General features: G+C 33.7%; 1 protein-coding gene across 2 annotated transcripts in view; it reads left to right on the top strand.

Annotated features, from left to right (window-relative positions):
- The window catches only part of ATR (ATR serine/threonine kinase), a 101,187-nt gene that overhangs the window by 72,215 nt on the left and 11,487 nt on the right, over nt 1-17,485 (top strand). Inside the window, exons 35-42 of one of the 2 annotated variants that reach the window (XM_039219315.1) lie at nt 396-575; nt 2,524-2,666; nt 5,082-5,179; nt 5,604-5,836; nt 6,784-6,918; nt 8,446-8,646; nt 11,340-11,483; nt 14,366-14,516. In XM_039219315.1, the coding sequence (XP_039075246.1) occupies nt 396-575; nt 2,524-2,666; nt 5,082-5,179; nt 5,604-5,836; nt 6,784-6,918; nt 8,446-8,646; nt 11,340-11,483; nt 14,366-14,516 (1,285 nt within the window). Of the gene's footprint in view, nt 1-395; nt 576-2,523; nt 2,667-5,081; nt 5,180-5,603; nt 5,837-6,783; nt 6,919-8,445; nt 8,647-11,339; nt 11,484-14,365; nt 14,517-17,485 lie in introns of those variants that run through there. The other variant, XM_039219316.1, reaches the window with a different exon arrangement.

Here is a 17,485-nt window from a genome sequence, read left to right as displayed (position 1 = left end):
ATTATACCCATATATAATTCCTCTGTTAATAGAACTTCACATCGTATTGCTGTTTTATATAGTCTATTTTCTTATTTGACTATGAACTTTCTTAAGCCAGAGATTTTGATTCATTCATGTTTATTCCAAGTCATCTGCATATGTGTTCAGTTTCTTGTACTTTGACCATAAAAATGAATGAGTGAATTAATGAATTTGAGCTCTACATAAATTGAAGTAATGCTTCCTTTTTTAGGATTTTACTTTCATAGGAGGGAAATGAGACATGAACATGAAATTAAAAATTTATACATAAAACATACTTAATGGGCTTTAAATGCTAACAATTTTATTTGTTTTTCAGAAATCAGAAATATGTTTTTAAATTAAAAGGCTTGTTGCCTTTTTCCTTTTAGGGTGATGTTCACCAGGCACTAATTGTTCTTCAGAAGGGTGTTGAATTATGTTTTCCTGAAAATAAAACCCCAACCGAGAGTAAGAACATGTTAATCCATGGTCGGGCTATGCTACTAGTGGGCCGATTTATGGAAGAAACAGCGAACTTTGAAAGCAATGCAGTTATGAAAAAATATAAGGCAAGTATATATATAATGCAGTTTCATTAAAAGTTCAGTCTTCTTTTGTTTTTGCAAGTTGATAAAATGATTTTAAACTCCATATGGAAGAACGCATGCATAAAAAGACCCAGGAAACTTTTTGACATTTTAGTGTGTAGATAGCATAAGAAGAATTATCAAGCAAATACACTCAAGAAACCATCACCCAGGTCAAGAAGTAGAATATTATTAGCACTCTATGACCCACCCCTTCACCCTCCTATAGGTAATCACGTCGTATCCTGAAATTTTTTGAACACAGTATATACCTTCCTTACTAAGTATTAAGATTTATATGGATGGTGTTATGAGAGAGATACTTCTCAATAACCCATGAATCAAAGAAGATATTGCAGTGGGAATTTAAGCGTTATCTATAATGATGTAATAACGATAAACTAAATGATAATAAAAGTACAACCTATCAAAACCTGTAGGGTTGGGGGGCACTTGGCTGGCTTAGTTGGAAGAGCGTATGATTTTTTCCTTTTTAAGTTTATTTATTTATTGTGAGAGTGAGAGGTGGGAGAGCACAAGCATTTTCTAATCCTCAAATTTTCTAAACCTGAAAGTTTTTCTATGTTTCCTTCATTCTTTTGCTTTAACTATTTGGTAGGGGAGGGACACTGGCAGCCTCATCCCTGTGGCTGGTTGAGCACATGAATCCAACATTTGTTCCATATGTCTAGTGTCATTTTCTCCTCTATCCATAGGCAGGTTGCCATCTATACATTTTCAACAATAAATTCAGGGTAGACTCAAGACTTAAGATTCCGGGTTCAAACTATGTTCTCAAACTTGCTTGAATTAGGAGTGGAACTTCATTTAAATTTTTTTTTTTTTTTTTAGTCAGCCATCCTATGTACTTTCCATCCATTTCAAATAATATTATTTTAAAATAAATACACAATGGGGGACCTGGGTGGCTCAGTCGGTTGAGCATCCAACTTTGGCTCAGGTCATGATCTCATGGTTCGTAGGTTCGAGCCCCATGTTGGGCTCTGTGCTGACTGCTAGCTCAGAGCCTGGAGCCTGTTTCAGATTCTGTGTCTCCCTCTCTCTCTGACCCTCCCCTGCTCTTGCTGTCTCTCTCTCTCAGAAATAAATAAAATGTTAAAAAAATTTTTTCTTAAAAAAAAAATAAATAAAATAAATACACAAGGCAGGGAAAGGGAAAGAAAATACAGGGAACAAAATAGGAGTGGCCAGAAAGGTCAGAAAACACTTGGAAGATAGTGGCCTTACAGAAGTCAAGGGAAGAAAATATTTCCAAGAGGAAATGGTGAGGACAACAGAAAAAGAGAGTTCATATTGAGACCAGAATTGGAAAGGATCTTTTAGATTTAAGGATCTGCTTTAGTGGAATACTGAAGACTGAAACCATGAAGAAATAGTTTGAGGAGTGAATGTGAGGTGAATTCTTAGAAACCAGATTATGAAGGAGTTGAGAGGAAGGGCAATAATCTGTGAGAGATCTTGGAGAAAATAAGGTGTGATTTTTTTTTAAATCATATTTTTATGCTTTTAAAGCCTATCCTCCTCAGAGCTTTGATATTCTCCTTTCACTGAGAATTTTTTAATAATAAAAATATATATATGCACACATTCATAAAACACTTTAATCCATCTGGAAATTGTATAATATAAAGTGACAGTGTAAATGAAGTTTTCTTTCCCTAAATAGCTAATTATTCCGACACTATTTCATGTTGGCCAGTGGACAACCCACCAGAACCAACCAACCATCCCGAGGAAACCTTTCCAAGAAAATAGCTATTCTTTATCCAAATCAAAGAGTCACTCTGCGTTTGACTTTGCTCTGCTTCCATGGGGGTCTCATACTTTTGATCCCTAATCGTCTATTCATTCTTTATTTCCCAGCATAGTATGAGGGTTTCTTACATGCTATCTCATTTCTCTTTTATAGGACGTAACCTTGTTCCTGCCAGAGTGGGAAGATGGGCATTTTTACCTTGCTAAGTACTATGACAAATTGATGCCCATGGTCACAGACAACAAAATGGAAAAGCAGGGTGATCTGATTCGGTATATAGTTCTTCATTTTGGCAGGTAAGTATGAGAACTGCTTGTGTGCTGATTAAATATGTCAGAGTGCCTCTCTTATCACAGATCTTAATGTGTCAGGATGCTTTCTGCTTTGCCACGGATTCAGTCTTTAACCTTAGATTTGATATAAGTTTTTTCTTTATACTATATTCTATATATTCTTCCTTTTAAAAATTAAACTTTATTAATGGAAAAAGTAATGTGTGTGTATATATTTAATTCAACAGTACCAATATTATACAGTGAAAATTAAGTGTCCTTCCCATTCCAGACTCTGAACTTCTGAGTCCGCCTCCCTAGAATTCCAGAAGACTCTTAATGTAATATATTTAGTGGTTATAGTTAATTACCAATGGAATGTCTCCTTTCTGCCCATTCTGCTAAGAAATACATACGAAAATGGTTTTGACATCAGACTTGTAGAAAAAGCTTATCTCTTAGACTAGATAACAGGTGGAATATAACTTGATTTTATATATATCAGTGTATTATAATCAAATAGTGTATTATATCATGCCCACCGTTTATATTTTCACATATTATTTCTTAAGAAGTAATAATGACATTCCATTCACTTTTCTTATCATAAGCATGTAATCTTGCTTTACTTTGAAGTGTAACTAATTTCTATTTAAAGTTGCCTATCAGAGAGGCACCTGGGTGACTCTGTTGGTCAAGCCTCCGACTTCACCTCAGGTCATGTTCTCATGGTTTGTGGGTTCGAGTCCCGCATCGCGCTCTGTGCTGACAGCTAGCTCAGAGCCAGGAGCCTGTTTCAGATTCTGTGTCTCCCTCTCTCTCTGATCCTCCCCTGCTCACACTGTCTCTCTCTCAGAAATAAATAAAACATTAAAAAAATTTAAAAAATAATAAAGTTGCCTATTAGATTTTTCAACTTCTGAAGTTCAGTATTTTAGAAATGAAAGCAATATTTGTTCATGATTGGTATTAGGACTGTAGGATTTGGCCACACTTTCTCAAAATGGAATGCAAGTTTTATAAAATTCAAACTTAATTTTATTTATCAACAATTATCAATAGCTTATTATTGAAGCAGACTTCCTGGCCTATTAGCATTTTGAAATGGAAGGATAAGCAGAGGACAATTATTAAGTGCATTTTTCTTTTTTAAAATAAGTAATAGCTTTCCTTTGCTCTTTAGTCTTAGCATACATATATCATGTGTGTTGGTATACAGAATTTATTTAATATATTTGTTCTAAAACAGAAAGATACCTGGAATCCTCAATGTGCCTAAAACTGTTAGGGATAGCTTGATATTTTTTAAAGAACAATTTGAGAAAGGCTAATTTAGAACATATTCTATTCACAGTACGTAAAAGAAAACATTTGGATGCTTACAGGAGTAAACTTAGCTATTGAGACTTATTTATTGTCTGTGTGATCAAATTAATATGTTATTGTTATCTAAGCATCAGTGTTTACTCTCAAGGAGCTATTGAGAAACCTTAAACAGAATTAAACAGAGAAACCTTAAGCATATAAAATATTTAAATAATGGAACATAATAGATTGTGTAATCAGATATCAAAACAAATGGCATAAATATAAAAATGGTGTTTCTATTAACAAGACACAAAAGTGAAACAAGCAAGTCCAGAAGTCATTGACTTTGGGCAAACCTGAAGTCAAAACTCAAGCTACTGGCTTCATGATTTCAAAAGTGTATCTCTTTGCACCACATTGCTACAGAAGTCTGGTAGACTTCAGGAAGAGTATAGGATTTGGAGGATAATTAAATTCAAGAAGATGACATACTAACTTTTCACAGATTTAGCAAGGAAACCGGGTTGAATGGTTATTTGGAGGATGGTGAGGAAATTGTACTTAATGGAAGGTGTATTCTGGTGAATAGTGTGAGATTGGTAAGTTATAAAGAAACAAGATTGTGAATATATAAATTCCAAGTAGAGTCATTCATGTGGTCTTAAACTATAGGTATTGATTTATTTTTTTGAACAGGGGGAAAGCATGATAAATCTAGAATTTCAGGAATATTACTCAGAAATTTATTGAAGAGAAGAAATGTGGAAATGGGGAGACCAAGGTTTTCTAATTTGCCAGAAATGAAATGATTGGGTCTGACATAGGCTTATTATGACCATGGAATGCAAGTGAAGACACAGATCTGAAGGATAATTTGAAAAGAAGTACAGACAGGACTTTGACTAGGTCTTGTTTTATTTTTGGCATAGGCAATGTAGAGCTTAGTGATGAACATAGTAAGAAAAAGACAAGGGAATCAAAGGTAACCTCTACTAAGAAGAAATACTGATAGCATAATTTTTGTCAGAAGGCTATGTAAAATTCAAGTGGTAGTTTAAGTCTTTACATTTTAATCCATATAATGTAAAAAAAGAATACTGTGTTAATAACATTTTTTCCATATAATTGCAGATCTCTACAATATGGGAATCAGTTCATTTATCAGTCTATGCCACGAATGTTATCACTTTGGCTTGATTTTGGTGCTAAGGCATACGAATGGGAAAAAGGTATGTTTTTTTATGTAAAAATTTTAAGGGGTAAGAAGAATTTTAATTTGGTGTAAAGTCATACTTGGCTTGGCAATCTAACTTACAAAAAGCTAGAAATAAATTTGATGATTAAGATTGCATATAAATGTGAGCAAGAAACCAAATGCTTAAAAAAGGGGAAACACTAAACACATGGACTAAAAGTTATGGAAGTTTGGGGCCTGCAAATGAGAATCTGCTCATTCCTTCAAGAACCCAACTTATATTGAGAGAAACTACTTTAAACCAAATAATTTACCCTAAAAATTATAATGGATTGTGGCTTATTCTCTGTTTCTAGTGAAAATTAATAGCCCTTGAGTTTTTCAATGACCCTGAATATTTTAACTTTTTTCTTCACTGTTTTTTGGTTTTTTTTTAACTTTGATTTGTTTTTTTCCAGCTGGCCGTTCTGATCGTGTACAAATGAGAACTGATTTAGCTAAAATAAACAAGGTTATTACAGAGCACACAAATCAGTTAGCACCGTATCAGTTTTTGACTGCTTTTTCACAGTTGATCTCCCGAATTTGTCATTCTCATGATGAAGTTTTTGTTGTGTTGATGGAAATTATAGCCAAAGTATTTCTGGCCTATCCTCAACAAGCAATGTGGATGATGACAGCTGTGTCAAAGGTAATGTAGTAATCATGACGATGTCATTTTCCATTTTATATGGCATCGATTATTTAACGTTAATATGAAAATGCAAGTTCCATTGTTTCTTTCTTAGATTAGTAGCAAAACATTAATTTTAAATACTTGAAAAAAGAGAAACTAAAGCATTATATCATTTTAAAGTTCAGAAATATTAACCATATCAAATGAAAAAACTAGTAATGTCAAAGAAGTCAGCATCTGTTTCTCTATGAAGTCTTGTAAACTGTTAATGCATGGCATAAAAATGATAGCCTACTTTTTTCAAAGTGTTTTATATAAAGTACCTAAACTTTTAATAATAGAAAATTTTTATTGCATTATCAATGGGCATTTATAAGGTAGTAAATGTATTTAATTATAAATATTTTAGAGAATGTGGAAAACATTCTCTAAAATAAACACAAAGATATAAAAAAGAAAACTAAAATTCACTAATTCTACCATTAATACTCTTCTCTATTTTCGTATTATATTTTCTATGCATATTTTAATGCTAAATTTGGAATACAGAGATAGAGAATTTAATTTTTTTTACCTAAGATTATTACCATAAGTATGTTTCTGTGAATTAAGTAGTCTTTGAAACACAATTTTAATAATTGTTTAAAATTCTATAGTAATTTATTTTCTATAATTTATTTAACTGTTGGTTTTCCATTGTTTTGCTCTTGTAATACATCTAGACACATCTGTATTTATTCTCATTTCTGATTATTACACCAGGATAAATTCTAAGAATGGAATTCATAGGATAACAGCATTGTTATGGCTGTTGAAAGCATTTCCAAATTGGTTACCAGGAAATTTGAATAGTATAAATTCTCATCATCATCATGAATACTTTTTAAGTTGATTTATGTCAATAAAATTTTGTTATATTTTTAAATCCTGTATAAAACTATATTTGATTTTTTTTCTGACAGTCTTCTTATCCCACACGTGTGAACAGATGCAAGGAAATCCTAAATAAAGCTATTCATATGAAAAAATCCTTAGAAAAGTTTGTTGGAGATGCAACTCGCCTAACAGATAAGCTTCTAGAATTGTGCAATAAGCCGGTATGTTCATAAATCTTACTACTTATAGACCAGTACTGGATAATTTATACAAAACTTCTATATGATTTTAGCTGGCTTTCTTTCATTTGATTAGTTAAAATTCTGACATAAATGAGTATCCATATACATCAAAATTCATCAAATTGTATACTTAATAAAGCTGTTTTTACATTTTCTAACCTGTCCCTCTCTCAAATATACTCAAAATTTTCTGAAAGCTCTTTATGTAGATTATTCAGAGAGTAAATTATCCATATCTTTTAGAAATAATTGAAGTAGAGGGATATGAAATAAGCTATAAAAATATGAATATGTAAAATACTCATAATTATCTCTTATTTTATGTCATATCTTTAAACTTTCAATGCTTATATATTAATCTACAGTTATGAGAGGAATGAAGATTGGAGTTTTGGGTTTCGTTTCATTTCATTCTCTCAGTACACATTTATTTCATTGCCTTTGAGGGGACAGGCACTATGCTCAGTGAAACAAGGATAAATAAGACATATTTTCCTGCCTTGAGGTACTGATAGTATCATAGGGAAGAAAGGAGATAGTTTTCATCTAGTTTAATAACTACTTTTTTCAGTGTATTTCTGTCTAATGAACATGCTTACAGGAGTAACCCATTTTTTTACCCAAGGAATTGGAGAGAAAAATACCCTAAAGAATACCTATAAAAGGTAAAAGTAGGGAGTGAGAATAGTTATAAGGAGGGAGAAAGAGACTTTGTATAGGTAAATAGCTAGATTTCACTTTACAAATATTCAGTCTATTAGCTGTTTGTAGATGAGAAAGTATAAGACTTTTCTGTGTTTTACCTTTCCTTCATCAGTAAATACCTTGAAAGATAATGTTTTTGCTATCTGCATTAGTCCTATTTGACCTCTAATGCACTAGACATTATCAAAGACAATGTTATGATAAAGACCAACATTTACTATACGCTGGTACTTTTCTAGATTTTTTACATGTATAAGTTTTTAGTTCTTTATCTGAAATTTTTGTAGCCAGCCACATTTAGGAATTTAGAATTTTTCAGGTTTTTAAAGGTAATGCAGTGTATATACTTAATATTGAATACTGAAAGTATTCTCACAGAATATCCCATAATCAGTGACGTAACTGTTTCTACAGTGAAACATACTGATCTTTGCTCTAAGTGAGAAGTTCAGGTATCATTTTGCTGCCAAATCAGCTTTAGTACCAAATAAAAGGTTTGATTTACACAACTCTCTGGATTTTGTAAAGTCTGATAATAGACTGTATACCTCTGTTATCTCCTTTAGTCATTAAACAGTCCTATGGTATAGGTACTATTACTGATGCAGGAAAAAAATACAGGGTATTTTGAGGGTAAAATGAGATGTATAAAAACTTCTTAGAAAACCACTCACTGCTTAACCATTGTATTTAAAATACTGTAGAAGTGAAATTTTTTGTTTTGGTTGAAATTAAGCATTGTACAATTCAAGGTAAAAAACACAGAGTAATTAAAATGCACTGTTTTTTTTTCCCCCTCAGGTGGATGGAAATAGCTCTACATTAAGCATGAGCACTCATTTTAAAATGCTTAAAAAGCTGGTAGAAGAACCAACATTTAGTGAAATCCTCATTCCTTTACAGTCAGTCATGATCCCTACTCTTCCATCAATTCTGGGTACTCATGCCAACCATGAGCCATTTCCTGGGCATTGGGCCTATCTTGCAAGCTTTGATGATACGGTAAACTTCAATGTTACATAACTAACTACAGTTTTAAAAGTTAGTTAAGTTAGAAATGTCAAACTAAGTTTAAAGGTGTTTTTGTCAGAGACTAAGTAAATTGTATTTACAAAGAAAAAAATGATTTGAAATGCAAAAAAATAAGTTTATACCAGTCGGACAAAAGTAAATGTTAAAAATGTTCCCAAGATCTGTAACCCACAAAAATATCCATATGGAGGAGACTGGTATTTTTCTAATGTGTATTATGTTGAACAAGAGCCATGCATCTTAAATAGCATAATAGGGGAGATGGTTCCTTCACAAATTTTAGCTTTTTATGTCCTCCATTGGACACATTTTCTCTTCTAAATTTTTCAAGTACATATTGCTAACATTACCTGTCTGTTTCTAATCATTTGCTACCTTTGTATTGTCAGCTTTTTAACCATATACATTCTATCTTCCCCTGAGTATTATAAAATATACACACACAATATTTAGGCTTTTTCTTCTTTTAATCATTTATAACCCCTAGGACATTGTCTTTAAAAAAAATGATTAACTCAGTATTTTGATTTTTTAGATGCTCATTTTAGTATAAGTATAATTTTTATTTTTCATAATTTGATTGTTCCATACTTTTGTCCTAAAAATGGAGAAGGAGAATACAATACAGTTTTTGTTTATACTTTGGAAGGATACAAAATTCAGCTAAGAAGAGCTTGATATATTTTTTTTGAAGTATAATATGTGACTATAAATGTGGCTATTTTATTTTTTATTTTATTTTAATCATTTATTTTTGAGACAGTGAGAGAGAGCGTATACGCACGAGTTGGGAGGGGTAGAGAGAGAGAGAGACACAGAATCCAAAGCAAGATCCAAGCTCTGAGCTATCAGTACAGAGCCCGATGCAGGGCTCAACCCCATGAAGCACGAGATCATGACTTGAACTGAAGTTGAATGCTTAAATGACTGAGCCACCCAAGCACCTCAATATATGACTATTTTAAAGAAATGCTACCGGAGCACTTCTAAGTAAATACTTTTTTTTTTTTTTTTACTGTTTATTTAATTTTCAGAGAGAGTGAGTGGGGGCAGAGAGAGAGCGGAGACAGAGGCTCTGAAGAGGGTTTTGCGCTAACAGTAGAGAGCCCTATATGAGGCTTGCACTCCATGAACCACGAGATCATGACCTGAGCCAATTTCAGATACTTAACTGACTGAGTCATCCAGGCACCCCCTAAATAAATACTTTTGAAAATTATGTCTGTTCCAGTAAGTCTTTGGATCAAAACATTTGTTTAATTGCTTCATAGCCAGATACTAAACCACATAATGAAATCATTCTTACTTATAATTGGGTTTTGTTTTAAACTTAGGTATAATACTCAGCTTATTGACTCACCTTATTAGGTAGACTTGATCTTGGAAAGAGTTTCTTTTTTCAAAAATCAAGTTACATTAAATCGATAATCATTTCTTACTATTAAAGACATTTAAGGGGCACCTGGGTGATTCAGTTGGTTTAGCATCTAACTTCGGCTCAGGTCATGATCTTACTGCTCATGAGTTTGAACCCCACATCAGGCTCTGTGCTGACTGCTTGGAGCCTGGACCGTGCTTCAGACTCTGTGTCTCCCTCTCTCTATGCCCCTCCCCTGCTTGTGCTCTGTCTCTTTGTCTCTCTCTAAAATAAGTAAACAATAAAAATGAAATTTAAAAACAATGCCTAAAGCTTTGAAGATGGGCTCTGAAAAATGTTTCAAAAATCATTTAAACATTATGACTGTTCTGAAGAGAAAACCTAAATTTGGATGTGTAAGTACTTATATTGCTGATAAAGCAATCCTTTTACTTTATAGCCATTCCTAATAGGTGAAAATGGATCTCTATTCATAGATCATAGGCGTTTATGATCAAAGACATTTTTTTTTTAATGTTTTATTTTTTGAGAGAGAAAGAGACAGCATGAGCAGGGGAGCAGTCAGAGAGAAAGGGAGATACAGAATCTGAAGACAGGCTCCAGGCTCTGAACTGTCAGTACAGAGCCCAACATGGGGCTTGAACCCACAAACCACGAGATCATGACCTGAGCCAAAGTCGGATGCTTAACCGACTGAGCCACCCAGGTGCCCCTCAAAGACCTCTTTAAAGGGGTACATGGGTAGCTCAGTTGGTTAAGCGTCTGACTTCAACTCAGGTCATAATCTTGCATTTCGTGGGTTCAAGCCCTGTGTCAGGCTCTGTGCTGACATCTCGGAGCCTGGAGCCTGCTTCAGATTCTGTCTCCCTCTCTCTCTGCCCCTTCCCTGCTTGTGGGTGTGCTCTCTCTCAAAAATAAATAAACATTTAAGAAAAAAAAGAAATCATTAAAGTAATAAACTTACTACACAATACGTGTTATTATATTCTTTTTGTTAGGTAACAAAATTTTTATATATAAAAGTTTAAATGTGGACACCAGGGTGGCTCAGTTGGTTAAGCAGTAGATTCTTGATCTCAGCTCAGGTCATGATCGTGTCATGGTCCTGAGATTGAGCCGTGCATCAGGCTCGCTCTCTCTCTCTCTCTCTCTCTCTTTCTCTCTCTCTTTTTCTATGACTCCCTCTCTTCCCTTGCCCCTCTCCCCTACTTATATACACTCTGTCAAAAAAACAAAAAGTTTAAACAAAGAATCTTGACCTTATATATAATTCATTGTTTTTTAGGTGGAAATTCTTGCATCCCTTCAGAAACCAAAGAAGATCTCTTTAAAAGGATCAGATGGAAAGTTCTACATCATGATGTGTAAGCCAAAAGATGACCTGAGAAAGGATTGTAGACTGATGGAATTTAATTCCTTAATTAATAAGGTTTGGAGAGAGTTTGCTTTAATTTTAGAATTATAATAATTACTATCAACATGATATGTATGAGCTTTTCAGTATGCAAATAGATCATTCTTAAAAAGAGAGAATAAAATGTACTACCTTTTTTGTTTTCACTTAATTTTTTTTACTGAGGTAAAATTTACTGTTTTTACTATTTTTAACTGTTCAGTTCAGTGACATTAAGTACATACAGATTGTTGTGCAACCATCCCCACAGTCCCTCTCTAGAACTTCTGTCCTCTTTGCAATAAACAGTAAGTCCTCATTCTCCTTCCTCCCCAGCCCCTGGTAACCACCATTCTACTTTCTAGCTCTATGAATTTGACTACTCTAGGTACCTTGTAGAAGTGGAATCATATAGTTTTGGGCCTTTTTTTTAATGGCTTTTTCACTTGATATTGTCTTCAGGGTTCATCCATGTTACAACTTATCAGAATTTTTTTCCTTAGAAGACTGAATAATATACCATTGAATGTGTATATTGCATTTTGTTTATTTTCTCATCTATCAGTGGACACTTAGAATGCTTTTACCTTTTGCTCTGTGAATAATGCTGCCATGAACATAGGTGTATAAATAGCTCTTTGAATCCCTGCTTTCAGTCTTTTAAATATGTACCCAGAAGTAGAATTGCTAGTTTCATGTAACTTAAAAAAAAAAATAAGATTACTTTTATTACATTGAGAAAAATGTGTAAGACATGTTAATGAGGGAAAATATTTTCTATTGAGTGCTTTTTTAATGTTTATTATATTTTTGAGAGAGAGAGACAGAACATGAGTATGGTAGGGGCAGAGAGAGAGGGAGACACAGAATCTCAAGCAGACTCCAGGCTCCAAGCTGTCAGCACAGAGCCTGACACAGGGCTCGAACTCACGAACAGTGAGCTCATGACGTTAAGTTGAGCTTGGACGCTTAATCAACTGAGCCACCCAGTCAGCCCTACCAAACATTTTAAATTAAAAAAGAAAAAAAATCCTTCATTTCATATTACCTTTGAAATGGGCTTTTAATGTGATAAAAGTTTTTAAATTCCTTTTGGCTACACTAACCACAAACCATAAGTATTCTTTGTTAAAAATGAACTTCTTTTCTATGTTAAAATTTGGTAACTTCTGCTAATAAAAGAGGTACTACTGAAATGTGGAGAAGGGGCGCCTGGGTGGCTCAGTCAGTTAAGCGTCTGACTTCAGCTCAGATCATGATCTCATGGTTCATGGGTTTGAGCCCCTCGTTGGGGTCTGTGCTGACAGCTAGCTCAGAGCCTGGAGCTTGCTTCGGATTCTGTGTCTCCCTCTCTGTGACCCTCGCCTGCTCATGCTGTGTCTATCTTTATCTCAAAAATAAATTTAAAAACATAAAAAAAAAAGAAATGTGGGGAAAGGATAGAGAGGAAGGACAAAAAGCTTATTTAAAAAATAAAAAATAATTAAATTTCATCTTTCTATACTATAGTTTAGCTTTTACCAATGGGAAAAGCAGATGCTATGCATTTATAAATCTCTGGCCAAAGAATAATTCAGAACACCTTAAGACCATACATTTCTAATAAATCTTTAATAAGATTTCTCATATCTCTGAGATAAAAATCAAGAACTTAACAAACTGAAAAAAATACTAATGATCACCTTAAGCAGTGTGCTGATCAAAACAGAACGTAACATTTTTTATATAGCACTAAAACACAAATAATGTTTGATAGGGTCTATTACAGATAACTTAAACATTAAACAGAGGGGCACCTGGGTGGCTCAGTCAATTAAGCATCTGGATTCTGTGTCTCCCTCTCTTTTTGTCCCTGCCCCACCCATTCTTTGTCTCTCTCTCTCTCTCTCTCTCTCTCTCTCAAAAATAAACAGACATTAATTTTTTTTTTTTAATGTTTGGTAAATTGGTAACTAAATTCACTTAGTGTTAAACCATTAGTATGTTCATCCAAAGCTCCCTTGAGTGTTTTTCTGGTTAGGAGTATTAAGTGGCTGGCTTTAGTCTATAAATGTATCTTAATAAGTTTTGTTACTGATTAATTTATTTTGTTACTGTTCTCCTCATTGGCATGGTCAAATACAATAGCCCAGTTGTCAAAAATTACAGTCTTTGTTTGTCCAGGGGACCACAAACTGATCTTTACATATAAATTCTAATGCTGTGCTCTTGGCTGACATTTATGTAATCTACTTATTCCTAGCATTTAAAGTATGTTTTTGGTTAGTGGTTGCACTTTTGAATTAGACAGATTGCAATTATAGTTTGTGCTTAGTTTGTTTATGTCATACAGTTCCAGAATTAAACAAAATACTGTTTATCCTTACCTAGATTAATTCAGGATTAATCAGATGAGATGTAAAAAGCTTTCTTCTGCTAGAAGATAGTTTTTCAAATGAAGCTGTAATATAAAGCTGCAAGAATAAGAATAAAATTTTTATAAAATGTATAAAAATAAAAATTTTAAGGCTATCATAAAACTCATACTTTTTTGCTTATACATTTTTTAAATAATCAGAATTAAATAGCAGCCTTTGTGCTAAGGACTTAATGTTTCAGTAATATAAAGCAATAAGAAGTAAAAGAACACTTTGTCATTGTTAAGTGTACAACTTTAATACTTTGAAACCAGTATTGTCACATTACAGTGAATAATTAAAAAGAGGGACTTGCCCAAGGTATTTTTAATGATTTGGAAAAAAGACTATGGATACTATCCCAGTAGCTTCCTTTCCTACCTTTCGGAAGAATTATATTCATCTATACCACAGAGTAAACTTTCACTGACATTCTTTTGCTATGAAATGAACAATTTTTAGATATATTTGACATGACATGTAGAAATTCTGAATTTTTAAGTTTATGTTTTTTTTTAATAGTGCTTGAGAAAAGATGCAGAATCTCGCAGAAGAGAACTTCATATCCGAACATATGCAGTTATTCCCCTGAATGATGAATGTGGGATTATTGAATGGGTTAACAACACTGCTGGCTTGAGACCTATTCTGACCAAACTATATAAGGAAAAGGGTACTAAAATTAATTCTTAAAGTATAAATATATAATGAGTATAAAATCTGCTAACATGTATAATTGTTATTAACATACATGATTGTACCTTTTTTTTTTATAAGCCATAGTAGAATTTCTAGGTCAAATGATAGTCTATATACAAAAGTACTAAGATGTTTTTCTTCATACCTTCTCTATCTTTATCCCAAAAGAATTTGATGTAGATTACAAAAATGTACGTGAAAATTTGTTTTTCACAGAGGTATTAGTTAGCAATTCTGAAACTACTTTATGCGTATACTCAACTTTAGCAAATAAATAAATATATTGTGGATAATGAGAGCTAGCTTTTTCACTGTCAGAGAAAGAAAAGGAAAAGGAAAGTTTAAATAAAGCCAAAATTATTAGATTGGAATTAGAGACTCCAACTGGCCAAACCTCAGATAATTTGAGCAAGAAAATAAATAATGATAGTATAGATTATAACTCATGGAATAAAATAAATTGAGTTCACACTGATGTAAATAAATACTTCAATTAAGTAAGGAAGTAGGAATAATTCTTCATTACAATAGATAATAGATCTTCCTTGTAATTAATAAATGTGGAGGAAGTGATGGAAATAGAAAATCACCAATTAGCAAGTACCACAGTAATAATTATTACAGGCAGCGATTATCAATGGATGCTGAAATTTATGGGCAAAAGGTATTTGTAGGGTCTCAAAGTATCTCCCTCAAATCTACTTAATTACAAAAAGGAAAAAAAATAGTAACTTTACAGTGGAGAAACAAAAATATAACTGGTTAGAACTTTTTAAAAATGTCAAGGTTAATGAAAGACAAAGACAGAAAATAGCCACATTTGAGGACATTAAGGAGACATTGACAGCTGAATGTAATAAGGGGTCCTGATTGGGTCCTGGCCCAGACAAAGGACAGTAGTCGGACATTTGGTGAAATTTGATAAGGTCTGAGGGTTAGTTAATATTATTGTAACAGTATTGATTTCCTTATTTAGGTAATTGTACTATTGTTATAAATGATATGAACATTAAGAAGAGCAGGATGAAGAATATATGGCAACTCTTTGTATCATTTATGCAATTTTTTGTAAGTCTAGAAATACTTCAAAATAAATGTTTTTAAAATGCATGTGATGCTGGCAATGAGAAACAATGAAATCTGGCCATGTGTAGCTACATGGATGGACCTTGAGGGTGTTATGCTGAGCGAAATAAGTCAGGCAGAGAAGGACAAATATCATATGTTTGCACGTATAGGAGGATTAGGAGGAACTTGACGGAGGAACAAGCGGGAGAAGAAGGGCGGAAATGGTGGGGGAAAGGGAGAGAGGCAAACCATGAGAGACTCTTGAATGCTGACAAAAACTGAGGACTGATGGATGTGGGGGGGAGGGGGGGATGGGCATGGAGGAGGGCACTTTGGGGATGAGCACTGAGTGTTATGTAGAAACTAATTTGACAATAAACTATTTGTAAAAAAAAAAAATATAAAATAAAATGCATGTGATGCAATACATTAATAATAAATAGATGAAGGGGCGCCTGGGTGGCTTAGTCGGTTAAGCGTCCGACTTTCGCTTGGGTCATGATCTCGCGGTTCGTGGGTTTGAGCCCCGCGTCGGGCTCTGTGCTGACTGCCAGCTCAGAGCCTGGAGCCTGTTTCGGAGTCTGTGACTCCCTCTTTCTCTGACCCTCTCCTGCTCACGCTGTCTCTCTCTCTCTCTCCTAGAAATAAAAAGAACATTAAAAAAAATTTTTTTTTAAATAATAATAAATAGATAAGTTATCAGAATAAAGTAGAAAAATAGTTATTATTTCCCTAGGGCCATTATAACAAAGTGCTACAAACAACAGAAATGTATTCTTTCACAATTTGGGAGGCTATGAGTCCAAAATATGGGTGTCAGTAGAGCCATCTCTCTGAAAGCTGTAGCAGAGAATCTATTCCATGCTTTTCTGTCAGCTTCTGCTGTCTCTAGCAATATTTGATGTTATTTTGCTTATAGATGCATCACTTTACTTTATTCTCTGTCATCATACAATATTGTCCCTAAGTCTGTATGTCTGTTTTCTCTTCTTACACAATATTTTATACACCAGTCATATTGTATTAAAGGCTAAATACAATACTTCATCTTAACTTTATTGTATAGGCAATAACCCTATTTTCAATTGAGGTCACATTCACTGGTACCAGGGGTTAGGACTTAAACACATTTTTTTTAGAGTACAATTTAACCCATAACAATAAGTAATATTGATAAATTACTGTGTCATTGTGCTAAGTATGTTATAGGCCTGGTTTTTGATTAAGTGATTATTCCCATTTTATGTACAGTGCAGAGGTTAAATAACTTCCCCAAGTTCACAACACTAATAAGTTAGAGAGTTGAAACTCAAACACTGGACTCTCAGTCCAAGGAACTTGCTATTGACTATTTTATTGGAAGGATGAAATATTGTATAAGTTGTATTATTGCTATTGGATTTTTAAAAATATTTTTAAAACCTTTTTTAAATGCTATGAACACACAGGAACTATGTAACATTTGAGGCTAAAAACCTTAAATCTCAAACTTGTCCTTAAAACTTTTAGCTCTGCCTAAAAAGCACCAAACCGGGATGCCTGAATGGCTCAGTCATTTGGGCATCCAACTCTTGATTTCAGCTCCAGTCATGATCGTAGGGTTGTGGGATTGAGCCCCACGGTCAGGCCAGCACTGAGCATGGAGCCTGATTGAGATTCTCTGTCTCTCTTGGTCTCTTTCTCTTTCACCCCACCCCTTTTTCCCTCTCTCTCTCTCCCCTTCTTCCTCTGCCCCTATCCCCCATTTGCACTTTCTCGCTTTAAAAAAAAATAGTATCCCAACCAAGGTGGTCCTGAAAGGCACTTTATAGACTGGAGTTATATCACCCATCTACCTCCAGAATCAGGTATCTTATGAATTGTATAGGCTAGCCT

Source organism: Hyaena hyaena, unplaced genomic scaffold (genome assembly GCF_003009895.1).
Source record: "Hyaena hyaena isolate Hyena2069 unplaced genomic scaffold, ASM300989v1 scaffold_806, whole genome shotgun sequence".
NCBI classification, from domain to species: domain Eukaryota; kingdom Metazoa; phylum Chordata; class Mammalia; order Carnivora; family Hyaenidae; genus Hyaena; species Hyaena hyaena.
Note: the sequence above shows the minus strand (reverse complement) of the source record. Positions and strands in the feature narration are given on the sequence as shown.